The sequence below is a fragment of the Geotrypetes seraphini genome, chromosome 18 (genome assembly GCF_902459505.1).
Source record: "Geotrypetes seraphini chromosome 18, aGeoSer1.1, whole genome shotgun sequence".
In the NCBI taxonomy this organism is placed as follows: domain Eukaryota; kingdom Metazoa; phylum Chordata; class Amphibia; order Gymnophiona; family Dermophiidae; genus Geotrypetes; species Geotrypetes seraphini.
In genome coordinates this window covers 5,553,421-5,580,453 of record NC_047101.1, presented here as the reverse complement: position 1 = coordinate 5,580,453, position 27,033 = coordinate 5,553,421, and the positions used below count along the sequence as shown (strand labels likewise).

The 27,033-nt window shown below is 46.2% G+C and overlaps 1 protein-coding gene across 4 annotated transcripts in view; it reads right to left on the bottom strand.

Annotated features, from left to right (window-relative positions):
* The window catches only part of DPYSL3 (dihydropyrimidinase like 3), a 76,352-nt gene extending 50,876 nt beyond the window's left edge, over positions 1-25,476 (bottom strand). The window contains exon 1 of one of the 4 annotated variants that reach the window (XM_033927034.1): positions 25,340-25,476. In XM_033927034.1, the coding sequence (XP_033782925.1) occupies positions 25,340-25,447 (108 nt within the window). In that variant the 5' untranslated portion in view covers positions 25,448-25,476. Of the gene's footprint in view, positions 1-2,456; positions 2,950-20,271; positions 20,353-25,296 lie in introns of those variants that run through there. The other 3 variants (XM_033927038.1, XM_033927036.1, XM_033927033.1) reach the window with 3 other exon arrangements.
* Positions 25,477-27,033: the final 1,557 nt, after the last annotated feature.

The window sequence follows — 27,033 nt, the reverse complement described above, 5'->3', positions numbered from 1 at the left end:
AGACGTGCAAATTCAGATTCAGGGCTTCCAGTTCACACCTGGGCCTAAGAACCACGTTCAGCTTAGGCCTGATTCAGATGTACACGCACAGGCTCAGAATTAGACAATCTACACAAAACCTAGGTTTGGGCTCAGACTCAGGGGGTTTATGTAGAATGCAGAGTCTTAGGCCTGGGCTCATACTCACATACATACAGACATAGTGCCAAGCCTCACACATATACAAAGTTATTTGTGCTGTGCTCCTACTAACACACAACTAATCCTTAGTCTCATGCTCAGGTTAGACTCAGATTTACAGCCCTGTCTTGGTTTTAGGCTCAGCCTCAGATACATATATGCACTGCTCCTTAGTCCTAAAATCTGATTTAAGCTCAGATACACAGTCCACAGATCAGATTCAAACTGAAACTCATAAGCACTCATGCACAGCACTTAGGCCCAAATTCTGCACGTGGTGCCAAATTTTAGGCTCTTATTTCAGATAGGCGCCTATCTAAATTGAGTAAGAAGCCCAATTAAGCTTTTTAATCAGCAATAATTAAAACTTACCCTCTCTTCTACAAAGCTACGCGGTAACGGCCCCGAAACTCATAGAGATTTAAAGGGCTTCTGGGCCGTTGACGCGTAGTAGCCGCTAGTGCGGCTTTGTAGGTTAGGTGATTCTGCAATAAGGCGTCTCTAAAAATTTAGGTGGCCTTCAAAAAAAAAAAAATAGGCCCTATGCACATTTGGCGTGGGCGTGGCTAAGTGTTAGACGCCTTGTTGCAGAATCGCTCTTAAGTGTGCTTGAGCGCTCAGCTAGGCGCCTGACTTTTGGCCGCTTCTAATAGAATTTGCCCTTTGGTCCTCCGGGCTCAGCCTCATCGCTATTCTCAAGCAGGGAGAGGGTAAAAGGAGAATCTCGCCTTAAAAGGGGCCTTTTGAAAACTTGTGGCCTGTGAGATCCTTGTTTTACCTGCTGCTTCTCCAAAGAGACTGGCAAGCCTTATGCAAACAGATCCTGCTGAATACAAGACATGCATGCTTGCATGAAGGGGTTAAGTCTCTCGATCCGTCATCCCTTTTGATTCATCTATCCATGGCCCTGGACTTTTGGTGGGGGTAGCTTCTGGATAGTCTGTGTGTAAGCTTTCGGACTTTTAAATGGCTATCAATAATAATTATCAGAGCCTCGAGTTGTTAAAAATGATACAGACACCGTTGTGGATAGAAAACAAATACAATATTCCCTGTATAAACTTTACAGAATATACGTAGCTACTCGCTCGCTTAAAATTGTGGACTTGAACACATTCCCTAGAAAGCTGGATATCAGAGAATACCCAGTGCCCCCATCAATAATTTTAACAGCTGTGGTTTCCGTTAACTTTCATGGACCTCATGATCCCACTCACCCCATGGATCCAGCATATCAGTAGCTGTGTCCACAGGAAAGGGGTAAGCGGTGATCCATGAGGTCTGCAAGAGTTAAAATGAGGATGCATGGAGGTGAGCGGTTTCTGTGAGGTGTGCAGAAGTTAAAAGGAGGATCCCTGGAGTGAGTAAGTTCCGCGGGAGTTATAAGAAGGATCCATGGTTTGAGCGAGGTCTGTGGGAGTTAAAAGAAGGATCCATGGAATGTGGTCCACGGGAGTTAAATGGAGGATCCGTGGCGTGAGTGAGGTCCACGGGAGTTAAATGGAGGATCCGTGGAGTGAGTGTGGTCCGCGGGAATTAAACGGAGGATCAGTGGAGTGAGTGAGGTCCACGGGAGTTAAATAGAGGATCCGTGAAGTGAGTGTGGTCCACTGGAGTTAAATAGAGGATCCGTGAAGTGAGTGTGGTCCACTGGAGTTAAATGGAGAATCCGTGGAGTGAGTGAGGTCCATGGGAGTTAAAATGAGAATCCCTGTGGACCTCATGCCACGACCACTTTCTTTTCAAGGCTGTGAGCTTTAGATCCATGGGGAGAATTAATCCTGAGAGTACATGCCCACAAAAGGGCAGATCCTAGGGATGTAATGCCTTGCCCAGAGGCGATGTCTACATGGGGAGAGACAACAGGTCCTAGTCAGGCTTATTTAGAAGAAGTGGAAACAAAAAGAGGGTAGGTAAAGAAAGAGAAAATAACAGATTGGGGGGGGGGGGCAAAATTGGCCATAAGAAAACTGATAGAAAGGCCAGTTCGCTAGATAAAAGGGGGCTTTGGAAGTAGCTAAGTCTCCTCTAGCTTGCTCCTTCCTCCCAGGCTTGAATTTGATGAAGGAGAGGAGCAGAAACTTCCCTGCAGGGGCTGAGCTTTGCGCGTCCAGATGGGTTTGCGCGCACAACTACTCTGTCTGCCACGGATCCCAGCCACAGTCGCCCTCTGCGCTTTAGATCCGGGGGATCCGTGGGGTCCTCCTTTTACCCCCCTCCCCCTCCCGGAGCTGCTCTCTTTCCTCTGCAGGGAGAGGGCGCCCGGCTCCTCTCACCTCCGTCTCGCTCAGGTTCTGCAGCACCTCCTTGCCGCTGGCGGTCCGGATCTCCACGCCGGCCTCGGGCTGCCTCTCGCCCCCGGCGGCCGGCTCCCCGGGCTTGCTGCCCCCGCTGCGGGAGCTCCGGCCGCTCCTTTGCCCCACGCTCAGCGAGTCGAAGTCGAGGGTCTTGCTCTCGTAGGCTCCTTCCACGTTGCAGAACATGCCCCCGTACTTCTGCCGGGGCACCTGAGCCGTGGTGCCCGGCCGGGCCAGGTAGACGGGCAGATCCTCCTCCTTGTCCGGGTCCCACGCTCTCCTGCCTGCGCCAGCTGCCATGCCTGCGGAGGGAGGGAGAGCGCTGCTCGTCTGTCTACTGCAAGGGCTTTAGACCAGAGGTGGCAGTGCAGCTCTCCTGCTCGCATCAAAGCTTTGTGCAGACTCGCAGGACCGTGTCACCGCACACCCACCCGGGCGGGCATCTGACCCCCCACGCCCGGGCACACCCTGGACCTGGGAGCAGCGAGCGACTGCTCGAGTCCTGTGGCGGAAAGTAATACGAGAAGAGAAATAGCAGAGCACAACCCCCCCACCCCCTCGCCGAATCCAGGAGAGAGCGCTTAAAAAAAGGAGTTCAACATGCGGCTTGTAGGGAGGGGGGAACTTGGGTTCACCTTTTAAAATCCAATACGAAAAGCGTGTTATGAGAGGTGCGTTGGGGAGAGTGAAGGAATGGGGTGGAAGTTGAGAGGAGAGGAGGGCATCTGGGGATATAAGAGGGGGAAGAAAGGAGTTTGGGGAGCCTTGTGGATGTGTGGGTGCAGGAAAGGGAGGAGGTGTAGAAGGAAAAGGGATACATGGGGGGAGAGAGAGGGGAGGTGAGTGTGTATGTTAAGGAGTGGAGGAAGAGGTGGGGGGAGTAAAAGGGAAGAGAATTGGACTGTGGGAATAAGCAGGGAGTGGGAGAGGGAGGGGCGAGGAGTAGGAGTTGAAAAGTATGTTTGGGAGTGGGGCATATCCTTGATACCAACAAGGGTATGTGACTGTCCCTAGCAGACAAACTCAACCACCAGGACCTGTAGATTCTGTAACCTTCAAGTCTCTCCTCACAGCTATGAATCTAGTCATTACTATCTCCTAGGACTTATCCTGCTGTCCACGGAGAACCTATGTTACAGGTAAGTAACTGCAATAACTTGCACTCAGCTATCTGCCTCTCGACTGTTTTTTTTTTAATCCAGTCCCATAGACCCCACCCCTAAAATGCTCCATTTCTTTTATGGGTTGGTATGGTTCATATTCTCTGTGGATATTGCTGGCGAAGGGGTCAGCTTGACAGGTTTGGAGAACCTTGTGGTAGGTGCAGGAGATACTTGCAGATTGCACGAGCCCACTTAGAAGTTAGCCCTAGCTCTGCAGCACGGTGCACAAGCATCGTTCATGTCGGGGCAGTGGAGATATATACGGATTGGTTCTTTTCTTTCCCTCAAATATTTTATCCCACCTGTTTGCTGACCTGGAACCAAGGGTTGCGGGAAAAATTACATTTCTGGTGAACCAGTTCCATTTCGTGCAGTCGAGCCTGAAATAAACTAAGGTTCTTTTTCACACAGAGGGTGGTGGATACATGGAACGCGCTACCGGAGGATGTGATAAGCAGGAGCACGCTACAGGGGTTCAAAGAAGCTTTGGATAGGTACTTGGAAGACAAAGGGATTGAGGGGTACAGATAAGAGTAGAGGTAGATTATAGGGATGGGATTAGAGGTAAAATTATAAAATTAATCAGGGACCACTGTTCAGGCACTAGGCCTGATGGGCCGCCGCGGGAGCGGACCGCTGAGCAAGATGGACCTCTGGTCTGACTCAACGGGGGCAACTTCTTATGTTCTTATGCTCAAATGGCTTTTAACAAAAGGTTTTTGCACTAAATCATGAACTTTTTACAGTGAATAGTTTTTAATTCAGGTGTGTTTAAAAAATCCACAAATAAAGATATTATTCATATCACACATGAAGGGCACTGGGGGAGGCACTGGACCACCAAGTCATTTACACACCACCTGTGCACATACAATTACAGCCTACTGGCACTTCTACACCCTTGCAACATAAGTACTACTAGATGTACACAGCACTGTACACATTATACGAGGTCTGTTCAAAAAGTTCCAGGACTGATTTTATTTTAAAAATTGCTAAACAATATTACAGCCCCCTTCCCTACATATATATACTTTTCCCAACATCTGGAAACAGTCCTTAAACACATCTTCAGGAATCGCCAAAAGTTTCTGCGTCAAATTTTGCTTTATGAGGCGATTGAGCTTCGGTTTCCACGTCATACGGAACTGTAGAGCCATGTCTCATCGCCAGTTATCACTTTTATCAAGAAATGTTTTGTCTTCATGTGTCTGCTCAAGGAGAAGCGGCTGTTCTGGTCTTTGGCCATCAACCATGGAATCTGAATAAACTTTGCCGCAACGCGAGACATCCCCCATTTCTCTGTTAGAATGTTGTGGCATGAACCAACGGAGATGTTGCATTCCTCTGCCCTCACTTGATCATCATCGGTTGATGTTGATGGTCTTCCAGTTCATGAATCCTCTTCCACTAATTCATGACCACTTTTCAAGTGTGACTACTATTCAAAACACTTTCCACAACTCATGACTTGTTCTCCATAAACCACTTTCAACATTTCATAAGTTTCTGTAGCGGTCTTACCCAATTTAAAAAGAACTTTACGCTGCAGCCAATCACGAAAAACACACTTTCACAAAAACTGCTGTAGCTCAGAGACAAAATCAAATATCAATAAAGAGAAAAAAGGAGGTTGCTCATGAGGTTTCAAGCTGCTCAATGCCACCTAGCATGTCTCAAAAGAACTTCCCACTGGAAACATGACATGTTCAGCCTCCAACTGCTCACCTTCTCTCATGCTCTGGTGAAAAGTGCTAAAGTTTCAATAAGTTAAAAGGCATTTATAAAACCACAACTCACAGATTTGAGATGACTGGAGATAGAAGTACACTGATTCATTCACTAATTCATCTCTGGTGCATTCTTCTGCAAAATGAGGTATATGCCACAGTAATCCAATCTATGGTATGGGTGAGGGATGGGATTTAGAAAAGCGTGTGGGTTGCAGAAGCCCTTCAGCCTCTGAAATTTCTGCCACTTCTTCTGGAGATCCAGTTCTCCGTTTATCGTCCTAAATTTGAAACTCCATTGTGAGCCTGCTAAGATAGCCAATTGGATCCAGATTTGCAGGACAGGGTTGATCCAGTCCTGGGTTTACCCCGTTGCATGCAAGGCCTTGTAGTTCTGATTTCCCCATTGCATGCCCTAAGAAAAGTAAGACTACAAGTCCCAGCATGCACCGGGGTAAACGCAGGTCTGGATCAGCCCTACACCCTGCAGTAATCCAAGCCTCTGTAGTAGAGAGTTGTGCGGGGACAGAAATCCCACCCATCCCCGCCAGAATCCTCTCCACTCGTCCCCGCAAGGATCCTCTCAGTCTCCACCCGTCCCCGTCAGGATCCTCTCCGTCCCCACCCGTCCCCGTCAGGATCCTCTCCGTCCCCACCCGTCCCCATAAAAAGCAGCAATTACTTCTGACAGGATCATCAATACACAGTTCTTTTGCTGTTTTCCTTGTGGAATCTCTTTGGTGGAACCCTTTTTTTGTTTTCTGTTCAGGTAATTAACTTATAAACCCCCTCTTTTACTAAGGCTGACGTGTCCATTATATTATATGGACGTACCCTGCTTCAAAGCCTTCCATCCCTGTGGGAGTCCTGTGGGCCAGAGGGGGGTCCCTGTGGGAGTCCCGTGGGTTAAGGGGGGATTCCCGCGGGACCCGCAGGATTCCCGCGATCCCCATTCACGTGCAGACCTCTACTCTGTAGGTGCCCTTTCTCCTTATCTCTTCCATTTGTAAAATCTCACTATTTAAGCTTGCTGCATGGGTTCCCTGACCAAATATACTGTTTTTACATGTATTCAGCTGAAATATTTAAATATAGGAGGAGTACTGGTGCCATCAAAATAAATAATTCAGATGTGTTGCCTAATGCTGGTTTTAGGATGACTTGTAGTGTGAGGATCTATGAAACTATGTTTGAATAAGTCTTGCTTGTTCCAGGAATAGGCAGTTGACAAATTTCTTAAATCAATAAATAATCCCTTCTTTTCCAGCCCTGCCCAGTCATTGTCAGAAGTTCACGTGCATAACAGGGGAATCATCTTTCATTTAACACTAAGTCTAATCTTAAGCCTGACTGTATGAAAATGCTAAACCAGAACCAACCTTTGCCCAGAATTTATTACGATTAAGTGAGATACTCGGACAAGGTAAAAAGAGCCTGGATAAAGATAATTGAGGCTAGAATCAACTTGCGGTGTAGCATTTTGTCTTTTTAATCCTGCACAGCAGAACAAATGAATTGGAAGAGCAATTGTAAAGGCTAGAGCAGGAGTCTAAGATTCGGGAAGTCTGGTTTGGTCTTTTACCCCCTAATTCTATACAGCGGGCTGCTCAAATTAGTGTGTACAAGTTATAGAATAAGGGCTCGATTCACTAAGCAAACCGATCGTGTACCGCTCGGTTTGCGCTCACTTTCCGACTCCAGCTCGATTCACTAACCTTCCTCCAGACCCCATCCGCACCCGATCCGATCTGCGCATGCAAATGAGTAAAAAGGCATGTAAATTTCTTAAGGCATCGATCCATGAAACCATTTCGTCCAAACCGACTGGTCTTTCCGTTCCAAAAAGTTTCGACTGCTGAGGACCAGTCGTTTACATCCTCGCTGACTATTCCTGCCTAGCAACTGCCGCGTGCATGTTAAGAACCCCATTAAAAATATTTATCTACCCCGCAAAAAATCCAAAATATATCTAAACTTTAAATATATGTAAACTTTCAGGTAAGAAATTTTTTTTGGAATGTGCATAGCGGGCGCGGGAGTGAATCTCGGATTTGTAATGCACATAGTGAGAAAATCACGGATTAACCCTGTGCTCTCCTTGCGTATTGTACATTTCATATATCAACGCCAAATTAAAAAAAAAAAAAAAAAATCAAAAATATCTTTTAAGGGCCAGCTATCCCACTCCCCTTCCTTCCAGCTAGATTGTTGCGTGCATCTGACGTCACGGGGTTGCCTTTGGTTGCTTCATGCTTCACGGCAGAAAGAGCTGCACAGCCTCCTGGGATTCGTAGGCTGTATATAACAGCGCGTGATCCCAGCGCATTCAACTGCTGTTAACTGTTGTGCCTTCTAGCAACTTAACAGTTCTTTTACGGAGTTGTTAAGTTAAGCTGTTTGGAAGCGCGCAATAAACTTCGAGATCGATCCATAAAAATAGGACAAACTCAAAGAATTCCACAGCTCGCTCACAAACCTCCGATGCTATTTCTCCTTAAACCTCCAACAAATTTTTCAAAAAGCTATGGTCTCAGCCCCATTCCTGTAAGCTCTGCCTTAACCGCACAAGCCTCGAGCACTTATGATTTAAAAAGGGTTTGAGGCTTGCACAGGTGAAGACGGAGCTTAGGCATTGGTGGAATGAGGCATTATGACATCAGAATCTCAGCTGTAGAATATTGCTACTTAAGATTTTAAAGCGTTTGAGGCTTACGCAGATGAGGATGGAGCTTAGGCATTGGTGGAATGAGGCATTATGACATCACAATCTCAGCTGTAGAATATTGCTACTTAAGATTTTAAAGCGTTTGAGGCTTACGCAGATGAGGATGGAGCTTAGGCATTGGTGGAATGAGGCATTATGACATCACAATCTCAGCTGTAGAATATTGCTACTTAAGATTTTAAAGCGTTTGAGGCTTACGCAGATGAGGATGGAGCTTAGGCATTGGTGGAATGAGGCATTATGACATCACAATCTCAGCTCTAGAATATTGCTACTTAAGATTTTAAAGCGTTTGAGGCTTGCGCAGATGAGGATGGAGCTTAGGCATTGGTGGAATGAGGCATTATGACATCAGAATCTCAGCTCTAGAATGTTGCTACTTAGAACTTTCAAGGGTTTGAGGCTTGTGCAGATGATGACATGGGATTGAGGAGAAGGAACTCCCTTAATCCCTTCCGTTCTGATTATGTAAACTCGAGCTGATTAAGTAATTTTCTCCTAGGACAAACAGGATGAGTCAGCCACATATGGGGTGTTGTCCCAACAGCTCCCAATTTGCGGATAAGCTCTCCAATAGCTCAGAGAGATTTTTTTTTTTTTCTCTCTGAGCACGTGCAGTGCCCGGGCCCCACTGGGCATGCCCGAGCCCTACCCATTTCCCCCCTCATACAGAAAAAGGCGTACATTTGAAGGACAGATTGTTTTACTCTTAAGTAATAGAGGGGGGGAGGGGTCTATTGTGCTATGGGAAGGGAAAGGAAAGAGAAAGCCAAAGAGGACAGCATAAGCGATCCTGATGATTTGAAAATGATTTATAATATTCTTTGTCTTCCCGCCATGTTCAGACTAGACATGAGAGATTGCCGCTTCTGACTTGAAGCTCCTGCCAGCAGTAACAGGCTGAAAGCTCAGCTAATGACCGAATCCTCAAGCTGAAGGTCAAGGGGAGAGAAATAAGCAGGGCAAGGCTGAACAGCACAGGGGAAAACGGGTGCAAAGTAGAGCGTACCTGCAATCTGTCTGTGTACACGCAGGGATCTCAAAGTCCCTCCTTGAGGGCCGCAATCCAGTCGGGTTTTCAGGATTTCCCCATTGAATATGCATTGAAAGCAGTGCACACACAGATCTCATGCATATTCATGGGAGAAATCCTGAACACCTGACTGGATTCCGGCCCTCGAGGACCGGAGTTGCCCATCCCTGACATGGACACTCTAGGGGTCTCAAAGACCCTCCTTGAGGGCCGCAATCTATGTGCATTGAAAGCAGTGCATGCACATAGATCTCATGCATATTCATGGGGAAATCCTGAAAACCCGACTGGAATACGGCTCTCGAGGACTGGAGTTCCCTACCCCTGTCCTAGCGTCTACTTTTCACCATTTTAAATCTCATATGGTAGCCATCAGGGATCTCAAAGTCTCTCCTTGAGGGCCGCAATCCAGTCGGGTTTTCAGGATTTCCCCCAATGAATATGCATTGAAAGCAGCGCATGCACATAGATCTCATGCATATTCATGGGGGAAATCCTGAACACCCGACTGGATTCCGGCCCTCGAGGACTGGAGTTGCCCATCCTTGACATGGACACTCTAATCTAGGGGTCTCAAAGTCCCTCCTTGAGGGCCGCAATCCAGTCGGGTTTTCAGGATTTCCCCCAATGAATATGCATTGAAAGCAGTGCATGCACATAGATCTCATGCATATTCATGGGGGAAATCCTGAAAACCCGACTGGAATACGGCTCTCGAGGACTGGAGTTCCCTACCCCTGTCCTAGCGTCTACTTTTCACCATTTTAAATCTCATATGGTAGCCATCAGGGATCTCAAAGTCTCTCCTTGAGGGCCGCAATCCAGTCGGGTTTTCAGGATTTCCCCCAATGAATATGCATTGAAAGCGGTGCATGCACATAGATCTCATGCATATTCATTGGGGAAATCCTGAACACCCGACTGGATTCCGGCCCTCGAGGACTGGAGTTGCCCATCCTTGACATGGACACTCTAATCTAGGGGTCTCAAAGTCCCTCCTTGAGGGCCGCAATCCAGTCGGGTTTTCAGGATTTCCCCCAATGAATATGCATTGAAAGCAGTGCATGCACATAGATCTCATGCATATTCATGGGGGAAATCCTGAAAACCCGACTGGAATACGGCTCTCGAGGACTGGAGTTCCCTACCCCTGTCCTAGCGTCTACTTTTCACCATTTTAAATCTCATATGGTAGCCATCAGGGATCTCAAAGTCTCTCCTTGAGGGCCGCAATCCAGTCGGGTTTTCAGGATTTCCCCCAATGAATATGCATTGAAAGCGGTGCATGCACATAGATCTCATGCATATTCATTGGGGAAATCCTGAACACCCGACTGGATTCCGGCCCTCGAGGACTGGAGTTGCCCATCCTTGACATGGACACTCTAATCTAGGGGTCTCAAAGTCCCTCCTTGAGGGCCGCAATCCAGTCGGGTTTTCAGGATTTCCCCCAATGAATATGCATTGAAAGCAGTGCATGCACATAGATCTCATGCATATTCATGGGGGAAATCCTGAAAACCCGACTGGAATACGGCTCTCGAGGACTGGAGTTCCCTACCCCTGTCCTAGCGTCTACTTTTCACCATTTTAAATCTCATATGGTAGCCATCAGGGATCTCAAAGTCTCTCCTTGAGGGCCGCAATCCAGTCGGGTTTTCAGGATTTCCCCCAATGAATATGCATTGAAAGCGGTGCATGCACATAGATCTCATGCATATTCATTGGGGAAATCCTGAAAACCCGACTGGATTGCGGCCCTCAAGGAGGGACTTTGAGACGCCTGGAAAACACTACGCTCATCTTATGCGCATTAACCTCAATAAATAATACTGTCATGGAAAGAGAGTCAGGGGTGGAATATAGGCCGCTGAGGCCAGTACACAGATTGCTCTTTCACTTAAAGAGAGGCACAGGTGCAATTTAAAGATTGTTTCCCCCCTTCATTTCATCTTACCCCAGCCAGGCGTCTGCATATCTTGTTCGCTAACGAGTGCTGCTTTTCATAGGAAGTTAAGGAACAAAGCCAGATGTTTCCTGCTGAGACGCGTACTAATTCCCTATTACGGCGTGCACGGCTGAGCATCCTTGCTAATGTTCCAGAGAGCAGCATTGAGTTAGCTCATGTAAATTAAAATTAGATTAAAAAAAAAAAATTCAACAAAATACTTGGGCCTGGATGTTGTCCTTATCAAATTAATGAATGCATTAGGATTCTGGCACTCATAGGCACCGTCAGGGGAGCTCAGTTTTGCACACGGATCTTGGGATCCGTTTGCAAAGTAATTGGCGATAACGATCAATATTTGGTAGCACTTAATTGGCAGTCATTGGGAGTTATGTGTGACCTATTTAGTGACATGTACACCTACTTTTCATAGTGTGCAACTCCAAAGGGTGAGTGGGCAGTTCAAGGGCATTTTCACAATTTAATAATAATAATTTTATTCTTATATACCGCCATGCCCATCGAGTTCTAGGCGGTTCACAACAATTACATTAGGATCCGCATTGACATGCCGATTTACAAACAATGTATTGGATTTACAACACCTTCAGCCGAACATGGCTGAAGAAGCGGAAGTGGGAAGGAGAGAAGGAGGAAAGCGATCAATAGAGGGGGGGGGGCAGGGCCGAACTGGCCGATTTACCACCATTTATTGGATTTACAACAACTTTAGCCGAACTTGGCTGATGAAGGAGGAGGAGGGTAGGGGAGCTGGAAGACAGCGATCAATAAAGGGGGGGTGGGGGAAAGGGTCGAGCGTGTGGCCAGGTAATTCCGGAGAGGAGGCGTTACGGGGCTTGTTTGTTGAATAGATAAGTTTTGAGTGTTTTTCTGAAGTCGAGGTAAGTGGGAGCCTCTAGAATTTAGACAAGAAGTTATATTTAGACACTAAGGCCCTGATTCTATAAAGGGCGTCTAATGCTGAGTGGGACTTAGGCGTGGTTAATGAGTCATTTAAGGGTCTTAACTGGCAATAATTGGCACATGGACATCCAAAGGATGTGGACGTCGCTTTGTAGGCACCTCCACAATTTCATGGACGCCCATTGGAAAAAAATCACACCGAACGGAATAGGCATGGGCATGGAATGAGCAACGATTCAATATGGGCATCCTTCGATTCATTTATATAACGCTGAGCGACCTAGGGCATCCATCTCATGCCTACATTGTAGACGAATGAAAACCAGGTCTACTTTTCAGCATAAAACCCGATTCTCTAAAGGACGAATCAAGAATTCGACGTCTAAACAGTGGTGAGCATTGCTGAGCTCAATTCTACAAAGGACGCCTATCTTGGACGCCCAAACAGCGCCTAACTTATAGCGCGCTTTGCAGAATCAGGGCCTACGGATGTTGAAACCAGGATCCCTGCTGGAACAATCTAGGCGAGACCTAGACTCAGTTGTCCAAGATGGATATTATACTATAGACTGCGTCTATTTTTATGACTTTCGTTTTATTGACATTGGTTGATAGTGTGACGTCCCTTTTGCCTCTTGTTTCTGGTTTTCAATAAAACAACAATACGCCATCATCGTACAAACACTTAAAAATCAAACAAGTTCCAATATCTAAAAACCTAATAATACAACAGACTATGAGAAAAAAAAAAAAAAAATAGGAGCAAGTTCACAATTGACGTAACACGTTAATTAAGATAACGAATTTCAATACTTAATCTCATTTCGCAAAAGTGCGTTCAAACAATAGAGTTGGTTTTTTTTAACATCTTCCGACACTGAAGAATGCTTGAGGCTTGCCTTACTTCCACTGGCAGCGCATTCCAAAAAAATCGAACCCTGCACCGTCACCACGGTCAACCTCACCGTATTGAGCGAAGGCGCTTCCGAGCACTTCTTATCCACGGACCGCAGCGTACGAGTCGGTTGGTAGATATGTAGTAATGATCGCAAAACAACGGGGCAGTCGTCCTTCAACAGCCTAAAGATGGTACAGAGAACTTTCAATTCAACACATACACTGATAGGCATCTAGAGAAAATCTCGCAAAATTAGTGAGATACATTTGGATGTGGATGGCCGCACATACTTAGGCCTAAACTAAAAACACACCATATCCGAAAATAGGCTGAATATCTCTTATATCTGGATGATTTTGTGGCCTGCTCTCGCTCTGCCCTTTCTTTTCACCTCCCCCAACCTCTTTAGGACCGTACATAGATAGTATTGAGCAAATCGGAAAACATTTGGCCAAATGCTATCCAAGTAAAGGCTGAAAATTCCCAGATAGCAAAGTTATACATTCACTGGCCACTAGTGAATGACTGATTCCATTTAAATGATGACCCCAGAACTTTATCAGTGAAAATTTACACCTCCAATAGCTGTTTAAAACTCTTATTACTACAGGACTACTTTGATAATAAAATTAGAGGTTTACTTGTATTGATTGTTCAGTGGAAGAAACACAGAAGCATTGAGTAAGATGAGAGATAAAGGTTGGGAAGATCCATCTGCTCTGCTCAAGCTGCCTTTTGTCACAGTGTCACTTTACCAAATTAAACTCCAAGCAGCGAACGCACAGGTCGTGAGGGTCCAGTGTGCTCATCCTTTTCCTGCAGCCCGGACATTTCTTTGATGTTTCTGGCATCTTCAAGATGGTAAGTAGAACAAGTTTTGATTGTAGAAAAATGGAGAGCTGTGGAAAAATCCGACCGATGGGAACGGGCGGAAACTAAAGACTGGGGATTAGGGGGAAGCAGGGGGAAATGGGTAGGGCCCGGGCACTGCACGTGCTCAGAGAAAAAAAAAAAAATCTCTCTGAGCTATTGGAGAGCTTACCCGCAAATTGGGAGCTGTTGGGACAACACCCATATGTGGCTGACTATCCTGCTGTCCACGGAGAACCTACGTTACAGGTAAGTAACTACACTTTTCTCCTTCACAGAAAGGGATCCTCTGTGCTTAACCCATGCCTTCATGAATCCTCTTTCTGTTTCTGTCGCAACCGACACTGTTTTCAGGAAGAAATATTTTCTGCTATTACTCCTCAAACCACCACCTTGGAAGACCATGTATTAAGACCTCTCAGTGTCACAAAATGTGAGACAATGTATTTGATTTTGCAATTCCTTCTCATCTTGTGATGGGGTTGAGATGCCGTCATGTTGTAAAGCCTCCAGTCCAGGGAACTGTCCCTTCAGCACTGGCTTGACCCTTTTCATAGATTCCCAGGTGCCTGAGTGTAAGGGAGAGGCTCGTGCTTTATTCGGACCCTCAGAGGAATTGCTACAAGCACAGCTACCGTCAATTCCATGATGGCAGATAAAGGCCAAATGGCCCATCCAGTCTGCTGGGTCTGGGGTGGGGAGGTGGGAACCACATCTCTTCCACTGAATTTTTTGAATTTATTTTTGCAAATGCCGTTTATTAACCCCAAAGAAAGTAAGAAAATAACACTCAACAGTAGAAGTTATTAAAGCCTAATATAACACTTATTTATCACTAGTGATACATTTTGAAATTAAACTTTGACTACATTTTTAAATTATTACAGGTATTTATTATATCAGAGTATTAATACAGTTACCATGAGGCAATAGTGAAACCTGAGGTGGCGTTACCGACACAGTCTGTGGAGAAACTAGCGTGAAGCAACATTACTGGGCAGACTGGATGGATCATTTGGCTTTTATCTGTCGTCATGTTTCTATGTTTCAATTGTCAGTTATATAGAAGGTTCGATATTCAAGGATGTTTTCTCCAGGTAGGAATGGCTCCTACCCAGATAATTCTTGCTCAATAAATCCCTACTCAGATTTTCAGCAGCACTATTTGGATAATGCCAGTGGAGACCGAGTAGAGTTAGCATTTATCTGGTTAGCAGCGACATTCAGTGTGCCAACTGGATAATTGCCCAGATAAAGTTAGGACTTGCTGGTTGGAATATTGCCGGCACCCAGAAAAGCAGCAGTGCCAGGTAAGAGCCAGTGAAAATTAAACACTTATGGCACTTACCTGTTTAGCTCTAAGGGGTCAACTGTGTAAGTGGGTGCCACACAGCACTATCAGCCAATCCATTTCTGTGCACAAAGGTGGGGGCTGACTTATGCCAACTCAATGGAGGTGCACCTGGGTGTGGTGGTGTGCAACTTGCCCCCACATGCTCCAACCCCATTCCATTACACACCATGTTATAGTGGGATCTACACATGTAAGGCCAAGTATTTCAGCAGTTACACCCCCCTCCCCAGATTCTATAAAGGTTCCCCCAAATTGGGCACAGATCCCAGACTGGAACTCAAAATAATTAGTTAATTGACTCTGATATTTAATTTATGGAGCTAACAAGCATTTCTATTGTTACTAATTGTGATCTTGGCACCGATTTGGCTACGTGCTATTCTGTAACAATGGGCAAATTGACCGCGTGCAAATGAGAAGGGGGCGTGGTTGTGGGAGGGGCCTGGGTGAGTCAAGGACATTCATAAAAGACGCTCAGCACTCAACATTATTCCATAAAGAGTGCTCATCCCAAAGCAACCCTTTGTGGAATAATATTGACAGCCAAATTTTATCAGCTCCATTTATAGAATCTGGTCCAAAGCAAACATAGCTGATAGAATTTCCCTTCACATGTATAATATCCAGACCATGATGAGCAGTGACACAGCTGGACTGAAAGGATGATCTTCAGGATTGGCTTTATTGCATCTTCGAATGGGTGGGAGGACATATGATTAGCCTTACTGGGTCAGAACAATGCTCCATCTAGCTTGGCATCCTGTTTCCACAGTGCCCAATCCAGGTCACAAGTATCTGGCAGAAACCCAAATAGTAACAACATTCTAGAATCCCAAAGAGTAGCAACATTCTATGCGGAATCCCTAAAAGTAGCAAGATTCCATGTGGAATCCCCAAAGAGTAGCAACATTCTAGAATTCCAAAGAGTAGCAACATTCCATGCGGAATCCCCAAAGAGTAGCAAGATTCCATGTGGAATCCCTAAAAGTAGCAAGATTCCAAAATCCCTAAAAGTAGCAACATTCCATGCGAAATCCCCAAAGAGTAGCAACATTCCATGCGGAATCCCCAAAGAGTAGCAACATTCCATGTGGAATCCCTAAAAGTAGCAAGATTCCAAAATCCCAAATAGTAGCAACATTCATAGAAATAGAAACATAGAAATAGACGGCAGATAAGGGCCACGGCCCATCAAGTCTGCCCACTCTAATGACCCTCCCTATTTATCTTTGCGGATAGATCCCACATGTCTATCCCATCTGGCCATGCAAAATCCCCAAAGAGTAGCAACATTCCATGTGAATCCCCAAAGAGTAGCAACATTCCATGTGGAATCCCTAAAAGTAGCAAGATTCCAAAATCCCAAATAGTAGCAACATTCCATGCCACCGATCCAGGCTAAGCTGTGGCTTCCCCCATGTCTGTCTCAACAACAGACTATGGACTTTTCCTCCAGGAACTTGTCCAAATCTTTTTTAAAAGCAGCAACATTTGTTTTATTCCCGGCAATCACATAGAAGGGAATGGCAAAAGAAACCTGCAGTCAGTATTACTGAGTGGAGAGATGCAAGTCAGTCTCTGATGAGGAATGCAGCCGAAAACAGCCAAGTCAGGCCCTCACAGGCCACAGTAATGCTGATTCGGCAACTGTGACAGTTCTGTGTGAGAGACTCATTTTATAGATCTTGGCAAAACACCGTAAAAATGACACCATCCTGACTGATCTCATGGTTCATTTTTCAGGGCTGACTGAAGAAATGGAAGAGTGGCTGCCAAGGCTTCTTTTTTCATTATCCAAATGACATTATGTTAATTTTTGCCATGCTGCCCCACCTCACGCTCCTCAACAAGGAGCCACAATGGCTGATGACACTAAACTCTGACTATCGTGAAATTAGAATAAATTCACCATAACATCCTTCATCCTGCAGCTAGTCTCACAGTGGCCCCCAACCAGAGAAGCAGGAGGTAAGCCCCTTCACTGGCAGCCCACAGTTCCCTTGTGACCACCAATATACCCAGGAACTCTGCTGACATCATGGGGATGGAGCCACTGTCGCTAAGATCCCTGGACAGAGAGGTATTAGGGCTAGCGCTAGACCTACAGAGGACCCTCAGTATCTCTCCTTATACGCCTCCCCGAGAACTCCATTCTCAGATCAGCTGCTTTTATCTTTACCCTTCTCATCCACTGCCCATTCCAGACTTTGCTCCTTTCATCTAGCTGCCCCCTATGCCTGGAATAAATTACCTGAGTTTGTCTGCCAAGCCCTTTCCGTCGTTTAAAAGCAGACTGAAAACCCACCTTTTGATATAGCTTTCAATCCATAAACCTTCTCCCCACTGCCCCCAACCAAGAGTTTCAGTCTTTGTGAGATTGTGATGTCATAATGCCTCATTCCACCAATAAGAGCCAACCTCATCAGTGATGTCACAATGGCTTGATTGCCCTGGACTCCCCTCTGCCCTCCAACCCTGCCAGCGGACTAACCCTTCCCCTTAACTGTATCCATGACATCTTGTTTGTCTGTCTTGGCTGTTTAGAGCGTAAGCTCTTTCAAGCAGGGACTGTCACCTTTATGACTCTGTACAGAGCTGCGTAGGCCCAGGGTAGAAAGTGGGGAGGGACCCCATAGCCTTCCGTAGGCTATGTCTCCTTCAGCTTGAGGCGGGCATGGAACCCTCTGCTGCACGGAGGCCCAGGGCAAGGGCTTTGTTTGCCATTCCTAACGCCAGCCCAATTTCACGAGCAGACCAGAGGCTGCAGGTAGCAAGTGATGTGCAATGCTTTTTTCTAACTGCCGCTTCTAGACGTCCCCCCCCCCCCTCTCAACCTCTTCCTCGTCCAACAGCCCACTGTGGAATTAATAAGTGCGGTCATTTCCGAGTATCATGTATCCTAATTGAATCAGGGATTCTTTCCAGTTATTTTCAAGCCCAGCCTTCTGTAGGACAGATTTTAAATAGTCCACGGTTGGGGGAGGAGGGGGAAAGACTGATGTAATAATATTAATATTTTGGGTGCTTTTATCAGCAGCTTTAGGAAAATTCCAGCTCACCTGCTGACCACAAGAATGTTGAAACCAGATGTTGGACTTTACGCCCTGGAAACCAGTCTAAAGAAGTATTTATTTATTTTAAAAAATTTCTTACCCGCTTACATCTACTACTATTTATCATTTCTATAGCGCTGAAAGGCATACGCAGTGCCATACATTCTGAGCAGTCCCTGCTCAGAAGAGCTTACAATCATAAGCAGCAAGGCAAGTGGTCTACTGGATCCAATACGGAGGAAGAAGTAGATCTTAGAATCACAATAAATAAGGGCGTGTCCACGGGTCCGGAGTTTCCTTTGGGAAAATCTGGTAACCTTAACACTAAAAGTCTTTATTTGTACATACAAAGTCCCAGGGATTAAAAGCCGATGCCCTACGTGTTCTGGACTGACTGCATGCTGGCTACATCTTTTCGAAGGTGTGGTCCCCAGAACTGCACACAGTACTCTAAATAGGGCCTCACCGGAGATTTATACAGAGGCGTATGGATTTGTATGGAGCTGCCAAATTGGCCCCATTGCCGTGTCGACCTTCAGTGTAGTTACTTCCTAATAGTGGATTAAACCAAAGGGGGGAAAAAAATCCCCAAATGAAAATGATCTGCTTGCCCAAACCCTCCGACTCTTACTTGGAAGTTGAAACTCTATTGTATTTGACGTGATCTATTGCCCACAGGTTGAAGAGGTGTGCCAATTCCGGCATGCATCTGCTGCTGGCGGAGGCTCAGGTGGGCCATCTTTGTGGAGGGCAGGTGGAAGGTGCATTCCGAGGAAGGCAGCAGCGAATCGGAGCACAGAGACTGCACAAAGCACTCCTTTAGATGCTAAAATTCCCGGCGGAACAAGTGAGTGGAGGTTCATCCTGTAAGGATATTTCAGGTAAAAAAAAAAAAAAAATCTATTCAGATGATCTGAAAAGGAAGAAGAATTCTCCTAACCCACCAGACTGGAATGTCTGTCTCTCAGGAACAAAAGGCTTCCTATTTCCAAGAATAACTTACAAATCATAATGAATGGTTGTCACCGAGCCCACTGAACAAGAAGAGCAGGAGAGGAAGGCCTGGGTGCAGGATCTGCCCTTCAGAAAGAAGGATCCAAGTGTTGAGCATTTTCTGCTGCCTCCCCTTCCCCTGTGGTACTGATCGGAATACATAACTATCTCCAGATTCCTTGCTGCCATAAATTACAGCGCAGAGCTTTCCAAGAGGCTTTCAAAGTAGCAGCAGAGCCTGGGGCCCAGGCTTAGATCCCTCCTAACTTGAGCAGGAAGCTGCAAATCCCCTCTAAACTCTGGACCCCGACCCAGGTTGTAAACTCCTCTACAGAGGATCCACAGAATCCGGAGAACCACAGTGCCTCTGCCAGACCCTCTGGAAACGACATGGCCTGGTAGTCGACACTAGTTACTCATTTACCGGCCGCCGCCGGGACACATCCTTAGCAGGGCAGTTCTCTGTTACGGTTGAGTAAACTTTGGATATATTTCTCAGGTTGTGATTTTAAATTAGTTCTTCAATCGGTTGTGTTGGATCTTCTTAGGTTGACATACACAGAGTCAAATTTAGCAAACCATTTGGTCATCTTACGTTAACGCACACGGAATTTTATCACCTTAACTTATTGGGTAACACTTTTACAACAAATGGAAGAAAATATTTATTTCACTTTGGAACTCATGGCTGGAGGAGGTTGGAACAGCAGTTAATGTGAGTTTAAAAAAGGTTTTGGACAAGCCCCTGGAGTACAATCTGCAGTTAAGGTGGACATGGGCTAGGTTGCTACTTATCCTTGAGACTGGTCGCATGGGATCTTCTGAATTGTTGGAATTCTGGAATCTTTTTTACTCTTTGGGATTCTGCCAGATACCTGTGCCTGGGATTAGTCGTTGGGCTAGATGGACCATCGCTCTGAACCCAGTATAGTGATTCTTATGTTCTCTCTCACTGCTCAACTTCCTTAGAAGAATGAAGTCTATTAGTGAGGGTAAAGTTTAGTCTATACAGAGGCCTCGGAATTAATCACACGCCTACCTGGTCCCTGCTCCAAAGAATTTCCTGGCTGTGCATTCCAATGTAAAACAGTACTGTGACTTACTGAAGAGGTGGGATTAGGAGCTGGGTCTCCACGATTCGGACCTAGGTGCTGTATCCGGGAAGCCATAAGTAGCCATAATTACCCAGAAGTCCTATTAGCTTAGTGACCTGGTCTTTTTATCTCTGGCTATCCAGAAAATTTCCATCTCCTCTCTTCATAGCCTTTTCTGTCCTTGGCGCTGCTCTGACACACTTCCTGCATTCCTGTGGCATTGTGTTTTCGGAGCTGGCACTGGGCCCGTTTGAGTCTGCTGTTTTCAGTTGAAGCCATAATAGAAATTCTTCATCGGGAGAGGCAGGGCCTGGAGATGCAGGAGACACTGCAGCCACTGCATGTCATATGTTCTGCAGAGTGCATGTTTAAACGTTAGCTGTACAGACCACTGTCTCACCTGTTTCTAAGGACCAGAAAGTTTAGTTATTCATTCAATTCTCTATACCTTTCTCCCAGGAGAACTGGGAACAGTTTACATGAGTTTATTAGTAGGGAAATCCGTTGTTTCTCATGCAAACTTTAACGGCTGGGTCTGAGCTGTCATAGCCTTACTTTCCTGTCAGTGCCCGAGTGCTCAGCACTGACAGCAAACCCTGCCGTTAAAGGTCCCAACCCAAAAACCCTCCTGCTGAGCATGACACCCCACACACAACCCCATACATTATGACTAAAAATCTGGCAGAAGGGATGCCCACTCCCCCTGTTGGCAGGCCCGCCTCTTCAAAATGCCAGGATGAGGAGGGGACTAAGGCTCCGATTGGCTCAGATGCCTCAGGCTCCTCCCTCCTGCCTGATCTTCAACCAAAAGGTACAGAGATGTTGGGGGGGGGGGTGTGAGGTGTCACGGGCCAGTTGGGAGGGTCTTTCAAGCAGGAGGGAGTGAGCATCCCTCCTTCAACTTGGGAAAAAGGTACGGGGTGGGGGATGTTGGAAGGGTGCTGTCCCGGGTCATCAGGGGGGGGTGGTGTCCTGCGGCTCAGTTGATTGGGAAAGGGAGAGCAGCCCGACAGGAGTGGGGGAGCTGTGCCTAGTGGTTGCTCTTCAGAGAATGCGCCAGGCATCGTTCCACACCCCATTTTACTGGAAATTGTCCGCATGAATAGTATGCAAATAATTTGTCTGCTATTGTGCTGTGTATCATCGGTAATATTTTTTTTTTCACTGTGGTGTTGGAGCTTTGTGCATCTGGGCCCGAGTAGGGAAAGCATTGTATGAATGGAAATAATGAGTCGTCGATGAATCAGTCCTCCAGACAATTCCCTATTAAATATTTAGAGGAACATAGCTGTATTTATGCCTGAGAAGAAATGCGGGCAACCAGTGGTTGGGGTCGAGCAATGAGCTGTCTACAAACAACGGCTGACTGCCGTCTCTCTGTGACCTGCTGTTACTGCCCCTCTCAGCTCTTTGTGCCACTTTCAAAGGGGTTTTAAATTAAGTGGACGGCCATTATTTTCCTTCTTTCGCTGCTAATCAACCACAAATCTAGAATGAGCTCCCTTTGAAGTAAACTGGTTGCGGCCTGAGCTCCAACTGGGCATCTACCGTTGTTCAGTGCTAGCAAGGAAGGCGGGAATATCCTTCCTCTCTCAGTTCTTTCCACTGCCTCTGGCCACATGGTGGATGTGGCGGCAGTCGAAGACCAATCATTTAAAGTCTGCTTATAAGCAACATATGATTTTGTCAGACTAGCCTACTGCTATCACTTGTAATTATGTACAGAGCGCTACCAGATGTAGGTGGTGCTCTATGGAGTCTCAAAGGACACAGTCCCTGCTTGAATGAGCTTACAATCTAATCAATAAGGACAGGCAAAAGATGCAAGGGTAGGGATTACAGTTAGAGGGGATGGTTAAATTGCTGGCTAGGGTGGAGAGCAGAGGGCAGAGAGGAGTAGGGTTAGGAGTTGAAGGCTGGTCTGAAAAAAGCTGGGTTTTCAACCTACTTTTGAACAAGGTAAAGTGCCAGGTTTTGAAAAGCCACCCAGACACCCGGACATGTCCTCTAAAACAGTGATTCCCAACCCTGTCCTGGAGGAACACCAGGCCAATCGGGTTTTCAGGCTAGCCCTAATGAATATGCATGAGAGAGATTTGCCTATGATGGAAGTGATAGGCATGCAAATTTGCTTCATGCATATTCATTAGGGCTAGCCTGAAAACCCAATTGGCCTGGTGTTCCTCCAGGACAGGGTTGGGAACCACTGCTCTAAAAGAAGGAAATCCGGACGTCTAGTAACCCTAGACCAGTGGTCTCCAACTCAAATCCTTTACAGGGCCACATTTTGGATTTGTCGGTACTTGGAGGGCCTCAGAAAAAATAGTTAATGTCTTATTAAAGAAATGACAATTTTGCATGAGGTAAAACTCTTTATAGTTTATAAATCTTTCCTTTTGGCTAAGTCTTAATCATAATATTGTCATTTATAGCTAAAGAGACGTTTGATCAAGAAACTGTTTCATTTTACTTTTGTGATTATGATAAACATACCGAGGGCCTCAAAATAGTACCTGGCGGGCCGCGAATTTGAGACCACCGCCCTAGACTGTATTAATGCTTATATTCAGACTTGTAACTATTGTAATCTTTATGTTTTTTTATTCAGATTTATTAACCACTTTTTTTCATGAAGAGATTCACTCAAAGTGGATTCCAAAACATTGAATAGTAACCAGGCCCCCTTTAGGCCTTTTCCCTATCTGTCCTGGCAGGCTCACAATTTATCTGTGGAACCTGGGGCAACAGGCTGGGATCAGACGCGAAACCTGAGGGTGCCGAGGCAGCAGCTCTAATCACTAGGCCACGCCTCCCCTGGACCAGATCAACCTCTTCATACAGGCACTTAATAAATTCCCCCCAATAAATAACCCTGCGGACTGTTTCTGGGCGATTAAATACATTCACGTGTGCTTTTTGTGCTGGTGTGCCCCACACGTTTCCCCCTGCCAAATGCCGAACTTCTCCGTTTCCAGGCTGAGCAGTGCCATTTAGTGGAAACAGTGACTTCGGAGTGAAGTGCTCATTCTGGGACGTTCACTCACTGTTGTATCTGTTGCCAGGGTGACGGCTAAATAACAGCTGGAGGGAGAGAGCCCAGGCGGCTGGCTCCACCCTCAGCATCGCCGCTATAGGAAAGCATCCCAGACTGTTGTAAATCCATTAGCCTGAACAAAACTCCTGATGGATGAAGGTTCCTGGGCTTTGTTCTTCCCCAAATGTGTCCTGTCCATATGGAAACGTTAGGGGTGCATTAGGAGAACAGGCAGGGTGGGGGTTCTTCTGGCTTTTCTTACGCGATCACTCACCATTCCCCCACCCCTTGTGTCAACATTTGATGCTGTAGCTGTCCTGACCCTGATGTCACCAGGCTGGTGGTTGGCACTTCTCTTTTCTGAAAGAGCCATTTCGGGTGTTTTTTTTGGCTGCAATCTGATATTTCCCACAGGCTGGCAAAACCGGGTCCTCCCCTTAAAAGCAAAAGATGCCCAAAAATCAAAGGAATGGTCAATGGGCGTTTTTACTGAACTGGGTTCTTAAGAATCGTTTCACACGTACAGGTCAGGTGTTTATTTGCTCCTTTGTGTGCGGAATAAATCACGAATAAAGTTATTGAAAGGGACAGGCGTGGCAAGGGTCTTTCTGGGATGACAACATGCCATACTCCTCCAGTCACCGCAGGGGCAGAAGTAATGTCCCACACTGTTCTATCATTAGAAGGCGAATCCTCCCCCCCTCCCTGGACAATTGTGCCCCGACAATTCCGCTTCATCAAATCCGCACACTGACAAGTGCACACATGAAGGGAGCGGGAATTTCAGGGCACAATCATAAGTATAGTGTATGTGGGGGGGGGTTTGCAGAAATGTTAAAATTGAGACTGCGTCAGCACAATTGTAGGGGGGGGGGTTCCCCCCTTGTAAGATTGGAAGAGCCAGGCTTAGGGAGGAGAGAATGAGTTTTAAGTGTACTGGGGGGTTCCTCCCTCAGACCCCCCCCCCCATCAACGGAAGCATGAGGAGTTGTAATTGAAGTGGGGGACCCCACACACCCCCTCAGAGTGCAAACGGGAAGGCCTGACAGTGATCAGAGCAGCGGTACACATTTGTCCTGCGTGCAAATGTCAAGGAGTGATTGTCGGTGCGCCAATGTCCAGTACGCTTTTGATGGGTCACACCCCCCCCCCAGCTGTGGTGCTAATTAGTCTGGATTGCCTGCAGTATTTATTAGAAAGACTGAATAGAATTCCCAGTACTGCATTGCACCTGATCTATGCACTAAAGAAGTCAGACAGTATCTCAGGATTTTATTGCAAGGTGCATTGGTTACCTATCCCTACTAGAACTGTGTTTAAATTTTCCTGATTTTTTTTTTTTTTCTTTATGGACGGTTTTTCAAAACCCGGCGCTTTGTCTGGGTTTTGAAAGGCTTCCTCGAAATCACGTTAGGCAGGAAGGCGTGCGTGGTGTGACCGGGTAAGACCTGGATTGGAGAAGCCCGAGCCCTGACCTGGGTCATCCATACCTCAGCCGAGCAGTTGAATGAGGCATGGAGGGTAGAGGGGGTGTCTGCATCAAAATGAAAAGGTCCAGTACAGGTGTTTAGTGTGAATTTTAAGATGACTTTATTTTTTGGCTTTATACTGTAGCGCCATTCAAAACGTACAAAGAAAAAAAAACCCTCTCAATTGGTGGCTAAGCAGCCTGTTAGCCCACCATGCTTATTCAATTTACAGTTCAAGAAAAGAATATGGCAACTTCAAACCGCTTGCCTCTGTAGCAATTCTCAGGGTGTAATTATCCCTCTCCCCTAAACATGGGCTTCTTAACTCTTCTGTTACCCTTAGTTAATCAGAAGCAGTCATTCTTAATTTCTTTGGTACTTTGTTTTGTGAGGCAACACCACATTATCAGAAAAAGCTTTTACTTCCCTCAGACTTCACTCTATGACCATGCCCTCAACCTAATTCCTCAGTTTCCACTTCAATATCCTCTACTGATATTTCTTCTGGCATATCCATCTCATATTCAGTACCTTCAGAAGAAGGATTAGAGGCTTCAGCTCTGAGGTTTTCTACCTGCTTGCTTTGGGAAGTGCTGGTCTCTGCCTTCTGAATCCAGGCTAGGAATGCTGTAAGTTTGTGGCTGACTCTTTGGCCTAGAGACCACACCCTATTCTCTAGCATGGGGCTGATTGCTCTCAAAACACCTGTGGTTCTCTGGTGCTTTGCTAATGAGCCTGGATAGCTTCCCTGCTCACTAACCCTGCCCCCAGCAGAGCTGATTGCAGGAGCTAATCCCTTTGTGGGTTTGCTATCACCTGCCTGGTGCATGCTGGTACCTGTAGTTCCTTGCCTTTAGCATTCCTTACACTAGAACTAGGCAAGTATAATCAGGCCACTTTGGGGTTATCTTTTACTGGGGATAAATTCTGCAGGGCAGTTTCTCTAACCCAGGGGTAGGCAATTCCAGTCCTCGAAAGCCAGAGCCAGATCAGGTTTTCAGGATATCCACAATGAATATGTATGAGATGGATTTGCATGCACTGCCTCCTTGAGATGCAAATCTATCTCATGCATATTTATTGTGGATATCCTGAAAACCTGACCTGGCTCTGGCTCTCAAGGACTGAAATTGCCTACCCCTGCCCTAACCTGCCTGCTTCTAGGGGTAGGTTTAGGGATAGTTTTAGAGCACTGCAGGGTTTCTTCCAGCATGACAGCGGATGCCCTGCCTGATGAGAGCAGGCAGTGGGGGGCGGGACTGGGGTGTTGCTAGGGTGAAATTGGGGGCGGGACTGTGGCATAACAGGGTGGGGAATATTTTTCATTTGCAAGCATCTTATGTGCATTAAGCATTTGTAAGTAAATAAATAATCATTTTTTGACTCTTTTAGAATGTAACGTTTTGATGAGGTTTTATCTTTTCTGTGGCTGTTTATCAAACAACAACTTAGCCTGTTATGCCAGTTGTTCTGGTTTGACGTTTTCATACTTCGCCTTGGGCAGTCTTTTCTGGACAAGCAACATCTCACGGCTCCCTTAGTCTTCTGTTCCTTGCTGTTAATTGTTATATGTCTTATTGCTAACTGTTATATATGTTACCACGTAACACGTTCTGGGCTCCGTGGAGAGCACGGGAAATAAATCGAATTAAATAAATTGTTAAGGAAATGAAATCCTGTTTTAGAGCATTTCAGGACGGGAAAGTCATTCCGTTCAAGAGGAAAAGTCAACAGCGATAACACTGATACTGCAGCGAAGTCACTGAAATGAGACGGCCACGCCTGAATCTAGGATGAGGCGGGAGAGGGCAAGGCTGCCTTTCAGATAATATCTGGGTGCCGCTGTTGTCCTGTTCATGATTAGGCCCGGACCCCCAGTTCCAGGAATGACTGATGGTTTCCTCCGCCACACACTCTGCACCAGCTGACTCTCTGCTTATCACAGGGCCTGCTGGAACTGCAGACTGGACCCCAGACAATGGCCTCCCAGCTGAAGAGAGCTCAAAATAGGACCCGGGCCTTCAGCACTTCTGATTAGTGTGTCTGGCAACAAATTACCCAGCCCGATATAATTCACTTTGATTTTAAACATTTCCTTTACGAGGATCTTAATGTGTTTTTTTTTTTTTTTATCAGATGTAGCACTCCAGAAATACACTTTAAAAATAATAATTTTGCTCCTTCCTTCCGGAATTTCCACAGCACTTACTCAGATCACGAGAGGGTGCTGAAGAGTTCTCAGGCCAACCAGCTTCCTAAATCCTTGCC